A 13,719-nucleotide genomic window follows, 5' to 3' on the forward strand; every position below is an offset into this window, starting at 1 on the left:
CATCCGCTTTCCGATCCCCTCTACGAACTAATGCCGAAGTGGTTGTTCTCCTTCCTCTCTTTTTCTCAGGCTCCTCATCGCGACCCGAACTACTACTCCCCCCACCTAACAACTTCTTAGCACCCGTGAAAATACTTTTTGCTGCATTCTTCACATTCACATTCTTTGTTCGAGGCATTGCTACAAAATAAATAGGAGTTAAAAATAAGACATTCAACTAATTCAAATTGTTGCAATACCAACGTGAAAAAACAAAGAAGGAAATAAGGCGGTGTGCATGCCAATCTATATCTAAGGTGTGCATGCTATCTTGGCAAACTATACTCCTCTATTAAATCCCCCCTCCACACACTAACAAAAAAAACCCAATCTAATTCAAGCATGCGAAATCGACTAGGAAAACTTTGCGAGAACGACTCATGTAAAACTTTAAAGCCGCCATGGAGATAATGAACATCAAAAAAAGAAGCACATTTGTAAAACGAAAATAGTCGACGCGGCATAAAAGAAAGACAATATAAGAGCTGAAGCTCAATGGGGAAAATGAAAGGGCCATAATCTCACGAGTGGAGGAATGAAGAAAGAGCAACATCAAAGGGGAACAACTGTCGATACTCGATCTTAAGTCTCTAACTCAAAAACTAATGAATATGAACTGAGTGTAGAAGCTATTAAAGTCACAGTTATATACATAGCACATCAAGATCAAGAAGTCAGAGAAAACTGTAGAGTCGAATGCATCTACTTTGCACATATATATATAGCAGGAGGCATTATAGAAAAATTGCTATCAGTTATTAAGTTGGATTCGAGCATATGGCATAGATGCAAGTTAAATGCAGCCACGTGGTCTTGAGTTTGAGGCAAGTATAGTGTCGGCGATACACATTAATGAATTTTGGCATCTCTCTTGCTAGTTTGGGACGTCCAACATAAACTAAAATGTCAAAAACTTTTAATCTTTTGTACTTGCATGATCTTCATGGAAAATTCTTAGCTGGAAAGAAGCCTTACGACCATGCACGAGAGTACCAGGGTAGGACGGTAGGTAGTCGGGACCTTAATTAGTTTAGTTAAGCGTCACACTCCTACTATGATTTGCATGTACAAAATGGGTGTCTAGAATTCAAAAGAATTGAATCAAACATAACATTATACAAAAAAAAAAGATAGAAAGATAGAACAGTTACCCGAAACAGAGCTATATATTTATTTTGAATCAAGCAAAGCGCATCTACCGATCGATATGGCCTCAAATAAAAATCTAGTGATATCAACAGGAGAGACAATAAGTTCATAACTTCATTGCTTGATTTAATGATTTATTTATTTTGAACATGGATAAACATAACATTGATGTCTCTGTCTCCATTTCTATAAATCGAAAAAATTAAAAATATAAATAATTTAAATAGTCAAAAATCCCAATGTACATAAACAGTGTAAATAACTTAAACATCAAAACTCTGACTGAGTTCAAAACTCTGAAAGAGTTCAAAACTCTGATAGAGTTCACCAAATATGCTACTTCACTGAACTCTGAAAGAGTTCAAAACTCTGATAGAGTTCACCGAATATGCTAGTTCACCGAACTCTGAAAGAGTTCAAAACTCTGATAGAGTTCACCGAACTCTGACAGAGTTCACCGAATATGTGTTTGTCACCGAACTCTGACAGAGTTCACCAAATATGCTACTTCACCGAACTCTGACAGAGTTAAAAACTCTGACAGAGTTCACCGAATATGCTACTTCACCGAACTCTGACAGAGTTCAAAACTCTGAAAGAGTTCAAAACTCTGATAGAGTTCACCGAATATGCTACTTCACCGAACTCTGACAGAGTTCAAAACTCTGAAAGAGTTCAAAACTCTGATAGAGTTCACCGAACTCTGACAAAGTTCAAAACTCTAAAAGAGTTCAAAACTCTGATAGAGTTCACCGAACTCTGACAGAGTTCACCGAATATGCTACTTCACCGAACTCTGACAGAGTTCACCGAATATGAGTTTGTCACCGAACTCTGACAGAGTTCAAAACTCTGAAAGAGTTTAAAACTCTGATAGAGTTCACCGAATATGCTACTTCACCGAACTCTGACAGAGTTCAAAACTCTGGCAGAGTTCACCGAATATGCTACTTCACCGAACTCTGACAGAGTTCACCAAATATGCTACTTCACAGAACTCTGATAGAGTTCACCGAACTTTGACAGAGTTCACCGAATATGCTACTTCACTGAACTCTGACAGAGTTTAAAACTCTGAAAGAGTTCAAAACTCTAATAGAGTTCATCGAACTCTGACAGAGTTCAAAACTCTGAAAGAGTTCAAAACTCTGATAGAGTTCAAAACTCTGACAGAGTTCACCGAATATGCTACTTCATCGAACTCTGACAGAGTTCAGAACTCTAACAGAGTTCACCAAATATGCTAGTTCACCGAACTCTGACAGAGTTCACCGAATATGCTAGTTAAAACTCTGCCAGAGTTCACCGAATATGCTACTTCACCGAACTCTGACAGATTTCACCGAAATTGTCGCCGTCTTTAAACGAGCGTATCAATCATAACTATAATCATAGCAACCTAAATTAAATCAAAATTCAAGTTTTTATGGTATAATGACAACCAAGTGTCAATTAAAACGTTCCAATAAGCTAGCACCATAACCAAAAGTGCACTATAGTAATTACATATCTATCAATTCTATCCACAAAGACAGTCAAAAGAAGTTTAAATTTGAATTGATGCAACTAGTAGTTGAATTGCCAAATGATACATGTCCCTTCTCTGGCTTGCTGTTGGTGTAATTGAGATGTAACGATGCTCCAAAAGCAAAGCAAGGTTGGTTGTTTTGTTGGAACTATCCCATTTGGACTTTGGTTTGCATGTAAAGGTCTGAATTGCCGAACTCATGATTCAATAGTGTCTTTTCGTTCTGATTAGTTGAACCTGCATCTAAGAATAGAAACTGATATTTCTCATGCTCGTTAAAATTGGAAAAAGAAGGTTCCCTCATATTAGTCGATCCCTCTCTTTTTTTTGTAAATCTGTTTTTTTTTTTTCTTTTTTTGAGAAGATGAGACGTAAAAGATGTTTTTACCCCCACTTGATTGGTTGAAATTTGGAGTGTTAGATCATCAAATCTTGAGGTGGATTGGACGGCTGAGGAGAAGTGTGAGATTAGAGTGGCAATATTAGAGTGGCACTCTAGACAAACCGATATGTATATATATATATATACTCCTTCTCTAAAATGTAGCTACTTAAGTTAACTTTAAAATTAGTACATAAGTAAAACTTCACCTATAAAATGAATTCAAACCTATTTTTGTGTGGATATGATATACTCAATATTAAGATCATCTCTACAAATTTTCAGCTAATTTGGAAGCCTCTAATATAGATAAAAATTGTTGGCATCTTTAAATAGAAATCTAACGGTCCAAAAATGTTAAGTTTTTGCTAGTGTTGTAGGTTTCCAAATGAGCTGAAATTTTATGGAGATGATCTTAATATTGAGTATATATCTACAAAACATTGGGGTTAAATTTATTTTCTAGGTGAAGTTTTACCTACGTGCTTATTTTAAAGTTAACTTAAGTAGCTACTTTTTAGAGAAGGACTATATATATATATATATATATATATATATATATATATATATATATATAGGGGAGGGGGATCCGTTTACCATGATTTATACCATGCCTTTACAAGATGAGTTAAAAGCTAATATTTTGTGGATATGATCTCCTAACTATGGATAGATTTTCCACAAAAATTCGGCTCATTTGGAAATCTCTAACCTATTTAAAAATTGTTTACAACTTTAAAATTTTTTTAACGGGCCAAATTTTTCGATTTTGCAATCATCTTTTGTCATTGTTAAACATCATCAAATGAGCTGAAATTTTGTGGAGGTGATCTTCATGGTTTGTTGGACATATTCACAAAAAATTAGGTTCTAGTTCGTCTTATGGGTGAAGTTGTGAGCCATAGTATAGACCATGGTCTCTCTCTGTCTCTCTGTCTCTCTCACCATAGTTCATACCATAGTATAAACCATGGTATGAAAACCATAGTATATATATATATGGGGAGGGATCCATTTACCATGGATTTTTATACCATGGTTTATACCACGCCCCTTTACAAGATGAGTTAAAAGCTACTATTTTGTGGATATGTTCTCCTAACTATGGATAGATTATCTACAAAAATTTGTCTCATTTGGAAATCTCTAATCTATTTAAAAATTGTTGACAACTTTAAATTGTTTTAACGGCCCAGATTTTTCAATTTTGCAATCATCTTTTGACATTGTTAAACATCATCAAATGAGTTAAAATTTTGTGGAGGTGATTTTCATGGTTTGTTGGACATATCCGCAAAACATTAGGTTCTAGTTCATCTTGTGGGTGAAGTTGTGGGCCATGGTATAATCCAAGGTATGAAAACCATGGTATATTGATCCTTCCCCTATATATATAAGACAAATAATACGTAATATACAACCTAATATGTGCTTAAATATTTACAACGTGTTTCTATACCACCCCCAAACAAAATCATGTTTTGTCCCCAAAATATGGAATAAAAATAAAGGATAAAGAGTACCATAGAAACGTGCTTGTAAATGGAAGCACCTGAAAAAAAATGTTAATCTATACTAATATAAAGAAATAAAAATATACGCAACTCCTATATGAGTTCTACACATTATGGGGATAACATAAAATAATAAATAGCGCTTAGGACATAAGCGGACTCTAACATAAATAAAATAATATCATACGTTTACAAATCAAACATGCGCCTATCGTGGCTCCTATCGGATTAGCTTTTGAAATTCTGTGAAATAGTGAATTTTATGAAATTAAGGTACCTAATTACATTATGCATCCCAATAAAATCAACAAGGCCTATGGATTCTATATTTTGATATTTATACATGCAATTTTAATACGTGAACGTACAATGTGCTAAAACTAAATATACCACCCCCAAACAATTTGGGAGAAGGGGGTTCATGAAACAATTCAATAGCACAATTAAATTACGTAGCGAACTACTTTTTATGATTTTTAACATTTTATAAAGAAAAGTGCGTAATTTACATCCTAAAACTGCCTAATTTTTGCAAATATTTCTATCCCACTTCCAAACAATCGAACGTTTTGTCCTCAAAGTGTAAAGAGATAAGGAAATAATTTACCATAGAAACGTGGGCAAAATTGACAGTACTTGTAATAGAAATATTATAAAGATAATATGATAATATGAAGCACAATTAAACTGTTACGTACTAACTAACACAAACTCTACTAGACTAAACATGACAGGCAAAGGGTGGTAAAAAGTTTTGAAAAAAATACCAAAATACGCCACCCCCAAACAAAATTTGAAAACACTTTTTAAGTTTGAAAAAATGTGTTTGGCCTATACTCTAGAAATGTGGTATCTTACAAAAACTTGGGTCTTTTAAAGTCAGATTCTCTAGACTTTATCTAAAACATCTATTAACATGCAGTTTACCATATATCAACAACCTAAAGAGTTGTGGGTCGTTCTATAAATAATTAACATGGAATGCACCACCAAACAAAATCAAGCACCAAGACTTTCTATGATGCAACTTAGTGAAATGAGAGAGAGGCCTGATAAACCTAGAACATAACCGAGCATGCACCTTCTTCTTCTTCTTTGAATGAAAGGGTGTCCAACTGAATGACCATGAGAAAATGGATGGCTGTGGAAGATACGTGGGATATGGATAAGTTTTAGAATGAAGGAATGGAAAAAATGAGAATGTGGGTTTAGCACAAAACTCATTCATGGTGTAGGTATGAACTGTCTCAAATCTAAAAATAAAGGTATCAGGTGGCTTGTCGTTAGGTATTATTTCCATATCAGGAGGGTTTAAAAAATCATGAAGCATAAGAGAAGCAAGAAGGTCAAGTGCAAACTCAAGATTCCTTTGATAAGGTGGAGGGCGAGGAACATTGGTGATGGAAGGTGAATGAGTGATAGGATGATATGAGGTGGGTGAATGGTGCTTAGCTAGTCTTCTTAGTTCGAGATCAACAGAAGCCTTGAGATATGCTAGACATTCCTTAATAGGTGGGTCAGAAGAATCAGTGGGATAAAGGTTGAAAAATTCTTCTTCTGTCATGGTGTCAAGGGATGAATGGATGTCAATATGAGGGGACTCGTGAGGTGGCAAAAAAGGGTTGCAAAATAGTTGAAGAAAATTTTTCTCGATTTCATCTATACGTCTAGGGAATCAAAGTTGTGATCTTTGTTTACTTCCATAAGAGGGGTATGTACTAGTGTGGGGATGAAAGCATCGCCCGCACTAATGTGAGATACAAAACTCTCAATGGACTTTATTTCTCCTTCTACAAGAAAACCTAGTTGTCCCTACTTGAGTCTAAACATGTTAACCTCCACAGACGGATTTCTAAAGGAAAGAGTCATTGATTCATCCCGACAATTGATTTGGGCATTGGCGGTTGCCAAAAAAAGATGCCCTAAGATGATTGGAATAGAGTCATGAGCAACTTCTGTGTCAAGAATAACGAAGTCGACTAGATAGTAAAAATCTTAAACTTTAACGTGAATGTTTTCAACTACGCCCTTGGGGTACTTAATAGAACGACCGGTTAACTGTAAAGTCATTTTAGTTGGTTTAAGTTCTTGGAGACCTAGCTATTTATATAAATAAAAATGGAGTAAGTTAACACCCACCCCCAGGTCTAATAGAGCAGCTGTTATGAAGTAATCTCCCAAGGTGCATTGTACAATAGGACGACCAGGGTCCTTCTACTTAATAATTCTGTTATGTTCAGATAAAGAGGGATATTGTTCAGTTAAGAAAACTTTGTTAGGTATGTTGGTTTTCCTCTTCTTGGTGCACAACTCTCTTAGAAACTTAGCGTGTCTAGGTAGACTTTTTATAGCATCTAGAAAGGGTAGGTTTATAGTCAGATTTTTAAACACTTTCTTAATCTCTTCAAAATTCTCGTCCTTTTTAGACACAACTAGTCTCTGAGAATACACTGGTTTATCTCTATATTTAGCATAAGGGTCTTTATCTTTAGCCGTTTTCCATCTAGGTGTCCATATTGGAACCTCTACAGGTGTAGGATCTTCAATTTCTATGGTGGCATTCGATAAGGTTGTACCTTTTGGTTGTGGTTGGACTGGAACTTTTACAGTTGTAGGGTCTTTAGTTTCTATGATAGTATTCTGTATGGTTTCATTTTCAGCTTCCGTTTGCGGGTGATCTACAGGCATAATCACTTTATTATCAACTACTCTACCTGAACGAAGGGTAGTGACTGCCTGTAGGTCCCCTTGGCTTATATCACAATTACAGTGAATACTGTTCACTTCGAAGGCAGTGTTTGTTGATGTAGGATTAGGCACTGCTTGACCTGGAAGCACGCCTGTTTGGTTATTATTTTGGTTAGGAGACATGTCAATAACCTTTTGGCACAAAGACTACATCATTTGAAATGTTTGTTGCATAATCTGATTTTATTTTTCCAGCAAGGTCACTACTATTTTGTCTATAGATGGTTTGATGGGTTGAGTGGCCATAGGAGGAGTGACGGGAATTAAGGCTTGTTGCATGGTCATGTCTTGATGTTGATAGTTCTGGGTCATGGGCACTAAACCTCTATTCTAGACACCTAAGTTTCCTTGTCCTTGCAGTTAAGTAAACTGGTTGAAGTTTGTAGTGGGCCTAACATTCACTACAACAAAAAGTAGCAGCAATAGCGACCACAGGATAGCCTACCTCATGGGCACGCTATTTCAACCAGCAATAGTAGCGAACCTAATCTGCTTCGAATTAAAACAAGAAGCGACGTAACCCCGCCCGCTATTTCAACTCTTCCCAAAAAAAAAATAGCGCCGCATAAGTGAAACCAAAAATGAAATCACAAGCACAAATCACTCCCCGGGTTTCCAAACTCTTGAGACCAGAAAATCGAGAAAACCATAAAATCAAGTGTCGCTATTTTCTTTTTCCTATTTTTCACTCTTTACTCCTCACATAAAATCGAGAAAACCCATTTCTATTTTGTCTCAAAAAAACTGGAAGAGAAAACTCATTTCTCAAGCCAAGTTTAAAATGAGGCGAGTGAAAATTAGGGATTTCAGATTTGATTATTTGGGATTTCAATGGTGATAAATTGATAATTAGGGATTTCAGATTTGATCATTTGGGATTTCAATAGTGATAAATTGATAATTAGGGATTTCAGATTTGATCATTACTAATTTCTTACATTTTTATGTAGATCAAATTGAATTTCAAGGCAGATCGATCTGTTTCTTCATTAAATTCGAGGAGATTTCGAGCTGTTTGTGTTGATTGATTTTCTGCTGTGTAGGTAATATACATATTTCATATTTATTTCATTTCATTATTGATTTCATTTGGTTATTGATTTCATTTTGTTATTTTGATACTAATATTGCTAGTTCAAACAAGGGTAGTGAAAGCATGTTTGAAACAGTTTAACTATATGCTTAGTATTGCATGGATTCATTGATATTGGTAGAATTGTTAGTTGTTTGAACTTCAAACTTTTGTTTGTTTGACTTTGAAAATTGAATAGAGAGAGAGAGTGACGGAGAAGATGGACAAGGAGTGGATGTCATATGACAGTAAAACAACACTTTAAGCGTCAAGACCTTCTCACTTCTTAAGTAGTTAGGTTGTTGATTCCTGTTTGTTACTTGTAGAAACACCAATGAGTATAAAGCTGGGGTTCGAGAGTTTATATTGTTCGCTAGAGGGAATGCTTTGAAAACTGGAGAAGACCTAGATAATATCTTATGCCCTTGCAAACAGTGTAAGAACCTAAGGCGTCAGAGTTGTGAAACTGTATGGGATCACCTAATAATTAAAGGGATGGATATGACATATGATACTTTCATCTGTCATGGGGAGAAACCAAATAAAGTCATACCAAATTTTGAAATGTCAGAAACATATAACTTGTGTAGAGCTGCTTATATGGAGAATGAGAGGAAATCAGTAATTGATGATGATCAAACCAATGATGAGTTTAAGAATTACATGGAAAATGTTGAATCACCTTTATATCTTGGTTGTACAACGCATTACCTAGATTATCAGCAGCAGCGATGGTTTTATACAAACTTAAAGCTATCGATTGGCTGGTCTAACAAGAGTTTTAATAGGCTATTGGACATATTGTGTGAAATGCTTCCAAATAACAATACACTACCGATTCTCTATATTCGTGAAAAGGTTACTAAAGGAGTTTGATTTAGAGGAGAGGAAAATCCATGCTTGTGTGAATGATTGTGTTCTTTTTAGGGGTGATCTAGAGCTTGCAAATACATGTCCAAAATGTGATTCTTCTCGATGGAAAGTAGATGACAGGACTGATAAGGTTTATAAGAAAGTTCCGAAAAAGGTGTTGAGGTATTTTCCTATAATTCCAAGGTTTAAGAGGATTTTTGGGTCGGTTGAGAAGGCTGAACTTTTGAGGTGGCATTTTAATAATAAAAGTAAAGATGGCTACATGCACCATCCGGTGGATTCCTTTGCGTGGGACAAAATCAATAAAAACTGGCTCTCTTTCTCAAATGATCCCCGAAATCTTAGACTTGCTTTGGTGGGGCCGATGGAATGAATCCTTACCGTGGTCTAAGTTCTAAGTATAGTATTTGGCCGGTAATGCTAGTGATATACAACTTACCACCGTGGTTATGCATGAAAAAGGAATACATGATGTTGGCATTATTAATACCAGGGGATAAGCAGCCGGGGGATGAAATAGACGTGTACTTACAACCACTTATAGATGACTTGCTTGAGTTGTGGAATAAAGGGGTTCAAGTTTATGATGCATTCACCAAAAGCTTTTTTAGTTTGAAGGCAGTTTTGATGTGGACTATAAGTGATTTTCCAGCTCTTGGAAATTTATTTGGATGTCTGATTAAGGGGAAAAAGCATGTCCTGTGTGTGCCAATGAAACCCATTCATGCTGGTTGCCTTTTAGTAAAAAGTTTGCATACATGGGCAGTAGGAAATTTCTTCCCAGTAACCATCCTTATCGGCAGAAAAAAAGTCGGTTTAACGGGAAGAAAGAACTTGAGAGAAAAGCCAAGTATTGGGTGGCACTAAAGTTTTTGCAGAGGTTGAGAACATTCAAAATGATTTTGGGAAAGTCAGGATAGGAATGAAAAGAAAGAAGAAGTGTGGGCGCATGTGGAAGAAGAGATCAATTTTCTTCGACTTGCCGTATTGGGAGGTAATAACTATCTTCGATTTGTATATAGTCCATATGTTTTTTTTTCCTAAGTTTGTAATAAATTTTCATTTTGCAGTGTGATAAAATAGTTCTTCATTCTGTTTTTCAGCATCTAGTTTTGTTACACAACTTGGATGTGATGCATATGGAAAAAAACGCGTGTGAAAGCATTGTCGGGACATTATTGAATGTGAAAGAAAAATCTAAAGATGGACTTCATTCTCGCCAAGATTTACAAGTAATGGGAATTAGGTGTGCATTGCATCCAAAAGATAATGGTAAAAGAACCTTTCTTCCTGCTGCACCTCATACTTTATCAAAGAAGGACAAAAATATCATGTTAAAGAGATTGACGGACTTAAAGTTGCCGGATGGTTATAGCTCAAACATTGGAAAAAGATGCGTTAAGATGGTGGAAGGCAAGATAATTGGTCTCAAGTCTCATGATTGCCATGTTCTAATGCAACAATTGTTGCCTGTATCTTTGAGAGGGCTTCTTCCAAGAGGTCCAAGACGCAATATTTCGATTTTGTGCTTTTTTTCAACAAGTTATGTCAAAGAGTCATACATAGAGAAGAGATGGAAGCCCTTGAGGATGAAGTTGCTGAAACTTTGTGCATGTTAGAAAGGTTCTTTCCTCCTTCCTTCTTTGATATAATGGTGCACTTGACTATTCACTTAGCACGGGAAGCACGAGTGGGTGGGCCAGTTCATCTTCGTTGGATGTTTGCATTTGAGAGGTAATTACTTGGCTTTACTCAGATCAATTTTGTCAAAATAATAAAAAATTAACATTATAAGTTACATCTTACATATTTCTTTAGATACATGAAGATGCTTAAAGGTTACGTTAGGAATCCCGCACGTCCTGAAGGTTGCATAGCAGAAAACTATGTTGCAAATGAAGCTATGAGGTTTTGTAGTGAGCATATGAAGAAAGTAGCTGAAATGGATGTAAGAGAATCTCGACATGAAGAGTATAATGAAACGATACTTGAAGGACGCCCTACTTCTAAGAAGAGACCAGTTTCATTAACAGACGAGATGCTTGAGAGTGCACATCGTTATGTGCTATTTAACATGGCTGTAGTGGAACCATATGTAAAGTATGTATAACTAAATCTTGTCTATTATTTAATTTTTAACATCAAACACGTGCATGATTGTTTTTGAATTGACCAGATTGCACATAGATGAACTTAAGCATTTAGAGCCACGTCTCTCAAAGAATGAAAGCTTGTTGTGGGCAAGACATGTAGCAAGTTTTTCTAGTTGGTTGAGGCAAAAGGTCACAGATGAAGAGAAGAAAACCAAGATATCCAACTTATTGAAGTGGCTTGCTTATGGTCCTCGCAATCAAGCAATGTCATGCTCATGTTATATCATCAAGGGACAACGCTTCCATACCAAAGAGGGAGAGAAATCTACTCAAGATAGCGGCGTTTGCATCAATTCGAAAACATTGTGCCGATCTAGTTCAAAGGATACAAACCAAGTTTTGAGACGGTTTCAGATTATGGTTATATAAAAGACATTATTTTGCTTGATTATCATACTTTTCAATTCCCTGTTTAATTGTTATTGGGCAAATGTTACCGTGGTGTTAAAGTTGACGATGGGTTCACCTTGGTTAACCTTCACCAAGGACAAAGCCAACAGAAAGAGCCTTTCATACTAGCATCACAAGCTAACAAAGTCTTTTACTCTAGGGAAAGTGATTTATCTGCCTGGTATGTCCTATTGAAGGTTCCGCCGAAAGGTTTCATTGAGTTGGTGATGCATGAGAACATTGTTGACATTTTCCCACAAGCACAAGATGTTTCTAGCCGTAACTGGAATGTCAATAATGATGATGATGAGACTTATGTGAGAAAGGATTGTGAAGGCGTATGGGTATAATAGTATATGCATGTAATTGGTGGTCGATTTAGTTTTGTTCAGAAATGTAATAGAATATTATGTCTCGACTTTTTGTTGGAATTTCTTATATGCTATTTTGTATTATTGACAAGTATGTTTGATGAATTTATATTTTGTTTGATGAACTTTGTGTCACTTTGTGTATGTATTATATATATTAAAGGTTGTTGATTGAACTTTATATAATGACTTCTCTGCCCTGGTCACATATTAGACATCATGGGTAAATCTCGGCTGTATCGCAATGGGGCTCATGGCAATGAGGAGGAAGAGAACAAGAAGAAAATGAAGAAAGGTAAGAATATTGATGATAGAGACCCTGAACCACTGTCATTCAGACGGTGGTGTACACATTTCAAATCCTCGCAATGATGTCTTTACTTCAGGTATACATGCATCCTTATATCTAATTATAACTTATTAGGAAGTATGTGGTCTCTGCCTTCAGACCTCTTCCAAGCAGGTTGGTCTGTTACCCACTTGTAAGACCAGGTTCTCCATTTTAATTACAAAAAACTAGATGCAAACCTTTCAAAAGACGTATTGAGTACTCAACTCTCAATTGCTATCATAAATCGATTAATGGCCAACACTAAAATTTGGAAACTGGAGATGGGTTATGTATGCTTCAGTAAATGCAAAGAGGATGGCACATGAGAAAGTTTTAAGCTGAAAAGAATAATGAAGAAACGAAAGACGACACATTACGTATGATCCTAGAGTTGTATCATGATACTATGCATCACATTCAATTAATAACTCGCATGGACAAGTTTAAATCACAATAGCAAGAATACAAGTTTTAACATGTCAGTTTTTCATACTGTGTTTGATGCAGACCAGAATATTAGACCAACTGAAAGAATATCTAATCATCGATTAAATGATGAGACTCACCAAGGTGACTCTTTCAAAAGCGGGCTGAACCCATCTACAAAAGGATTAACAAAGAATTCAACCAAAAGGGGGCCTGCTGTATGCAATGTCATACCAGCTGAAAAAAGCAAACGGTTGAATCCTCGCAATGATGTCTTTATTTCAGGTATACATGCATCCTTATATCGATTTGTCCTCACTATTGATTTCATGTTAAGTTTTTCATACTGTGTTTGATGCAGACCAGAATATTAGACCAACTGAAAGAATATCTAATCATCGATTAAATGATGAGACTCACCAAGGTGACTCTTTCGAAAGCGGGTTGAACCCATCTACAAAAGGATTAACAAAGAATTCAACCAAAAGGGGGCCTGCTGTATGCAATGTCATACCAACTGAAAAAAGCAAACGGTTGAAAGTCACATACAACGAAAGGGGTCAACTGAAAAAAGCAAACGGTTGAAAATTGAATAGAGAGAGAGAGTGACGTGAGAAGATGGACAAGGAGTGGATGTCATATGACAGGTAAAACAACACTTTGCGTCAGTACCTTCTCACTTCTTAAGTAGTTAGGTTGTTGATTCCTGTTTGTTACTTGTAGAAACACCAATGAGTATAAAG

At 36.0% G+C, this 13,719-nt stretch overlaps 2 protein-coding genes across 2 annotated transcripts; both read left to right on the top strand.

Moving 5' to 3' along the window:
- The first annotated feature begins 8,151 nt into the window (after window positions 1–8,151).
- On the top strand, window positions 8,152–12,198 carry LOC147517439 (uncharacterized). The gene is made up of 5 exons (XM_086593588.1): window positions 8,152–8,403; window positions 10,409–11,039; window positions 11,124–11,405; window positions 11,482–11,818; window positions 12,046–12,198. Exons 2-5 carry the CDS (start codon window positions 10,879–10,881, stop codon window positions 12,196–12,198), a joined length of 933 nt encoding a protein of 310 aa, XP_086449714.1. The 5' UTR covers window positions 8,152–8,403; window positions 10,409–10,878.
- LOC147517440 (uncharacterized) lies at window positions 11,905–13,561 on the top strand. The gene is made up of 3 exons (XM_086593589.1): window positions 11,905–12,514; window positions 13,058–13,261; window positions 13,338–13,561. Exons 1-3 carry the CDS (start codon window positions 12,439–12,441, stop codon window positions 13,559–13,561), a joined length of 504 nt encoding a protein of 167 aa, XP_086449715.1. The 5' UTR covers window positions 11,905–12,438.
- The last annotated feature ends 158 nt before the right edge of the window (window positions 13,562–13,719 follow it).

The sequence above is a fragment of the Coptis chinensis genome, chromosome 2 (assembly GCF_015680905.1).
Source record: "Coptis chinensis isolate HL-2020 chromosome 2, ASM1568090v1, whole genome shotgun sequence".
NCBI lineage: Eukaryota > Viridiplantae > Streptophyta > Magnoliopsida > Ranunculales > Ranunculaceae > Coptis > Coptis chinensis.

Excerpts from the sequence above, each read along its gene's own strand:
- LOC147517439 (XM_086593588.1), top strand. The coding sequence starts at position 10,879 with ATGGAAGCCCTTGAGGATGAAGTTGCTGAAACTTTGTGCATGTTAGAA. Across the intron at positions 11,406-11,481 it reads GTAGTGGAACCATATGTAAA|ATTGCACATAGATGAACTTA; the intron begins GTATGTATAACT and ends TGAATTGACCAG. Across the intron at positions 11,819-12,045 it reads TGAGACGGTTTCAGATTATG|GTTCCGCCGAAAGGTTTCAT; the intron begins GTTATATAAAAG and ends GTCCTATTGAAG.
- LOC147517440 (XM_086593589.1), top strand. The coding sequence starts at position 12,439 with ATGGGTAAATCTCGGCTGTATCGCAATGGGGCTCATGGCAATGAGGAG. Across the intron at positions 12,515-13,057 it reads CAAGAAGAAAATGAAGAAAG|ACCAGAATATTAGACCAACT; the intron begins GTAAGAATATTG and ends TGTTTGATGCAG. Across the intron at positions 13,262-13,337 it reads CAATGATGTCTTTATTTCAG|ACCAGAATATTAGACCAACT; the intron begins GTATACATGCAT and ends TGTTTGATGCAG.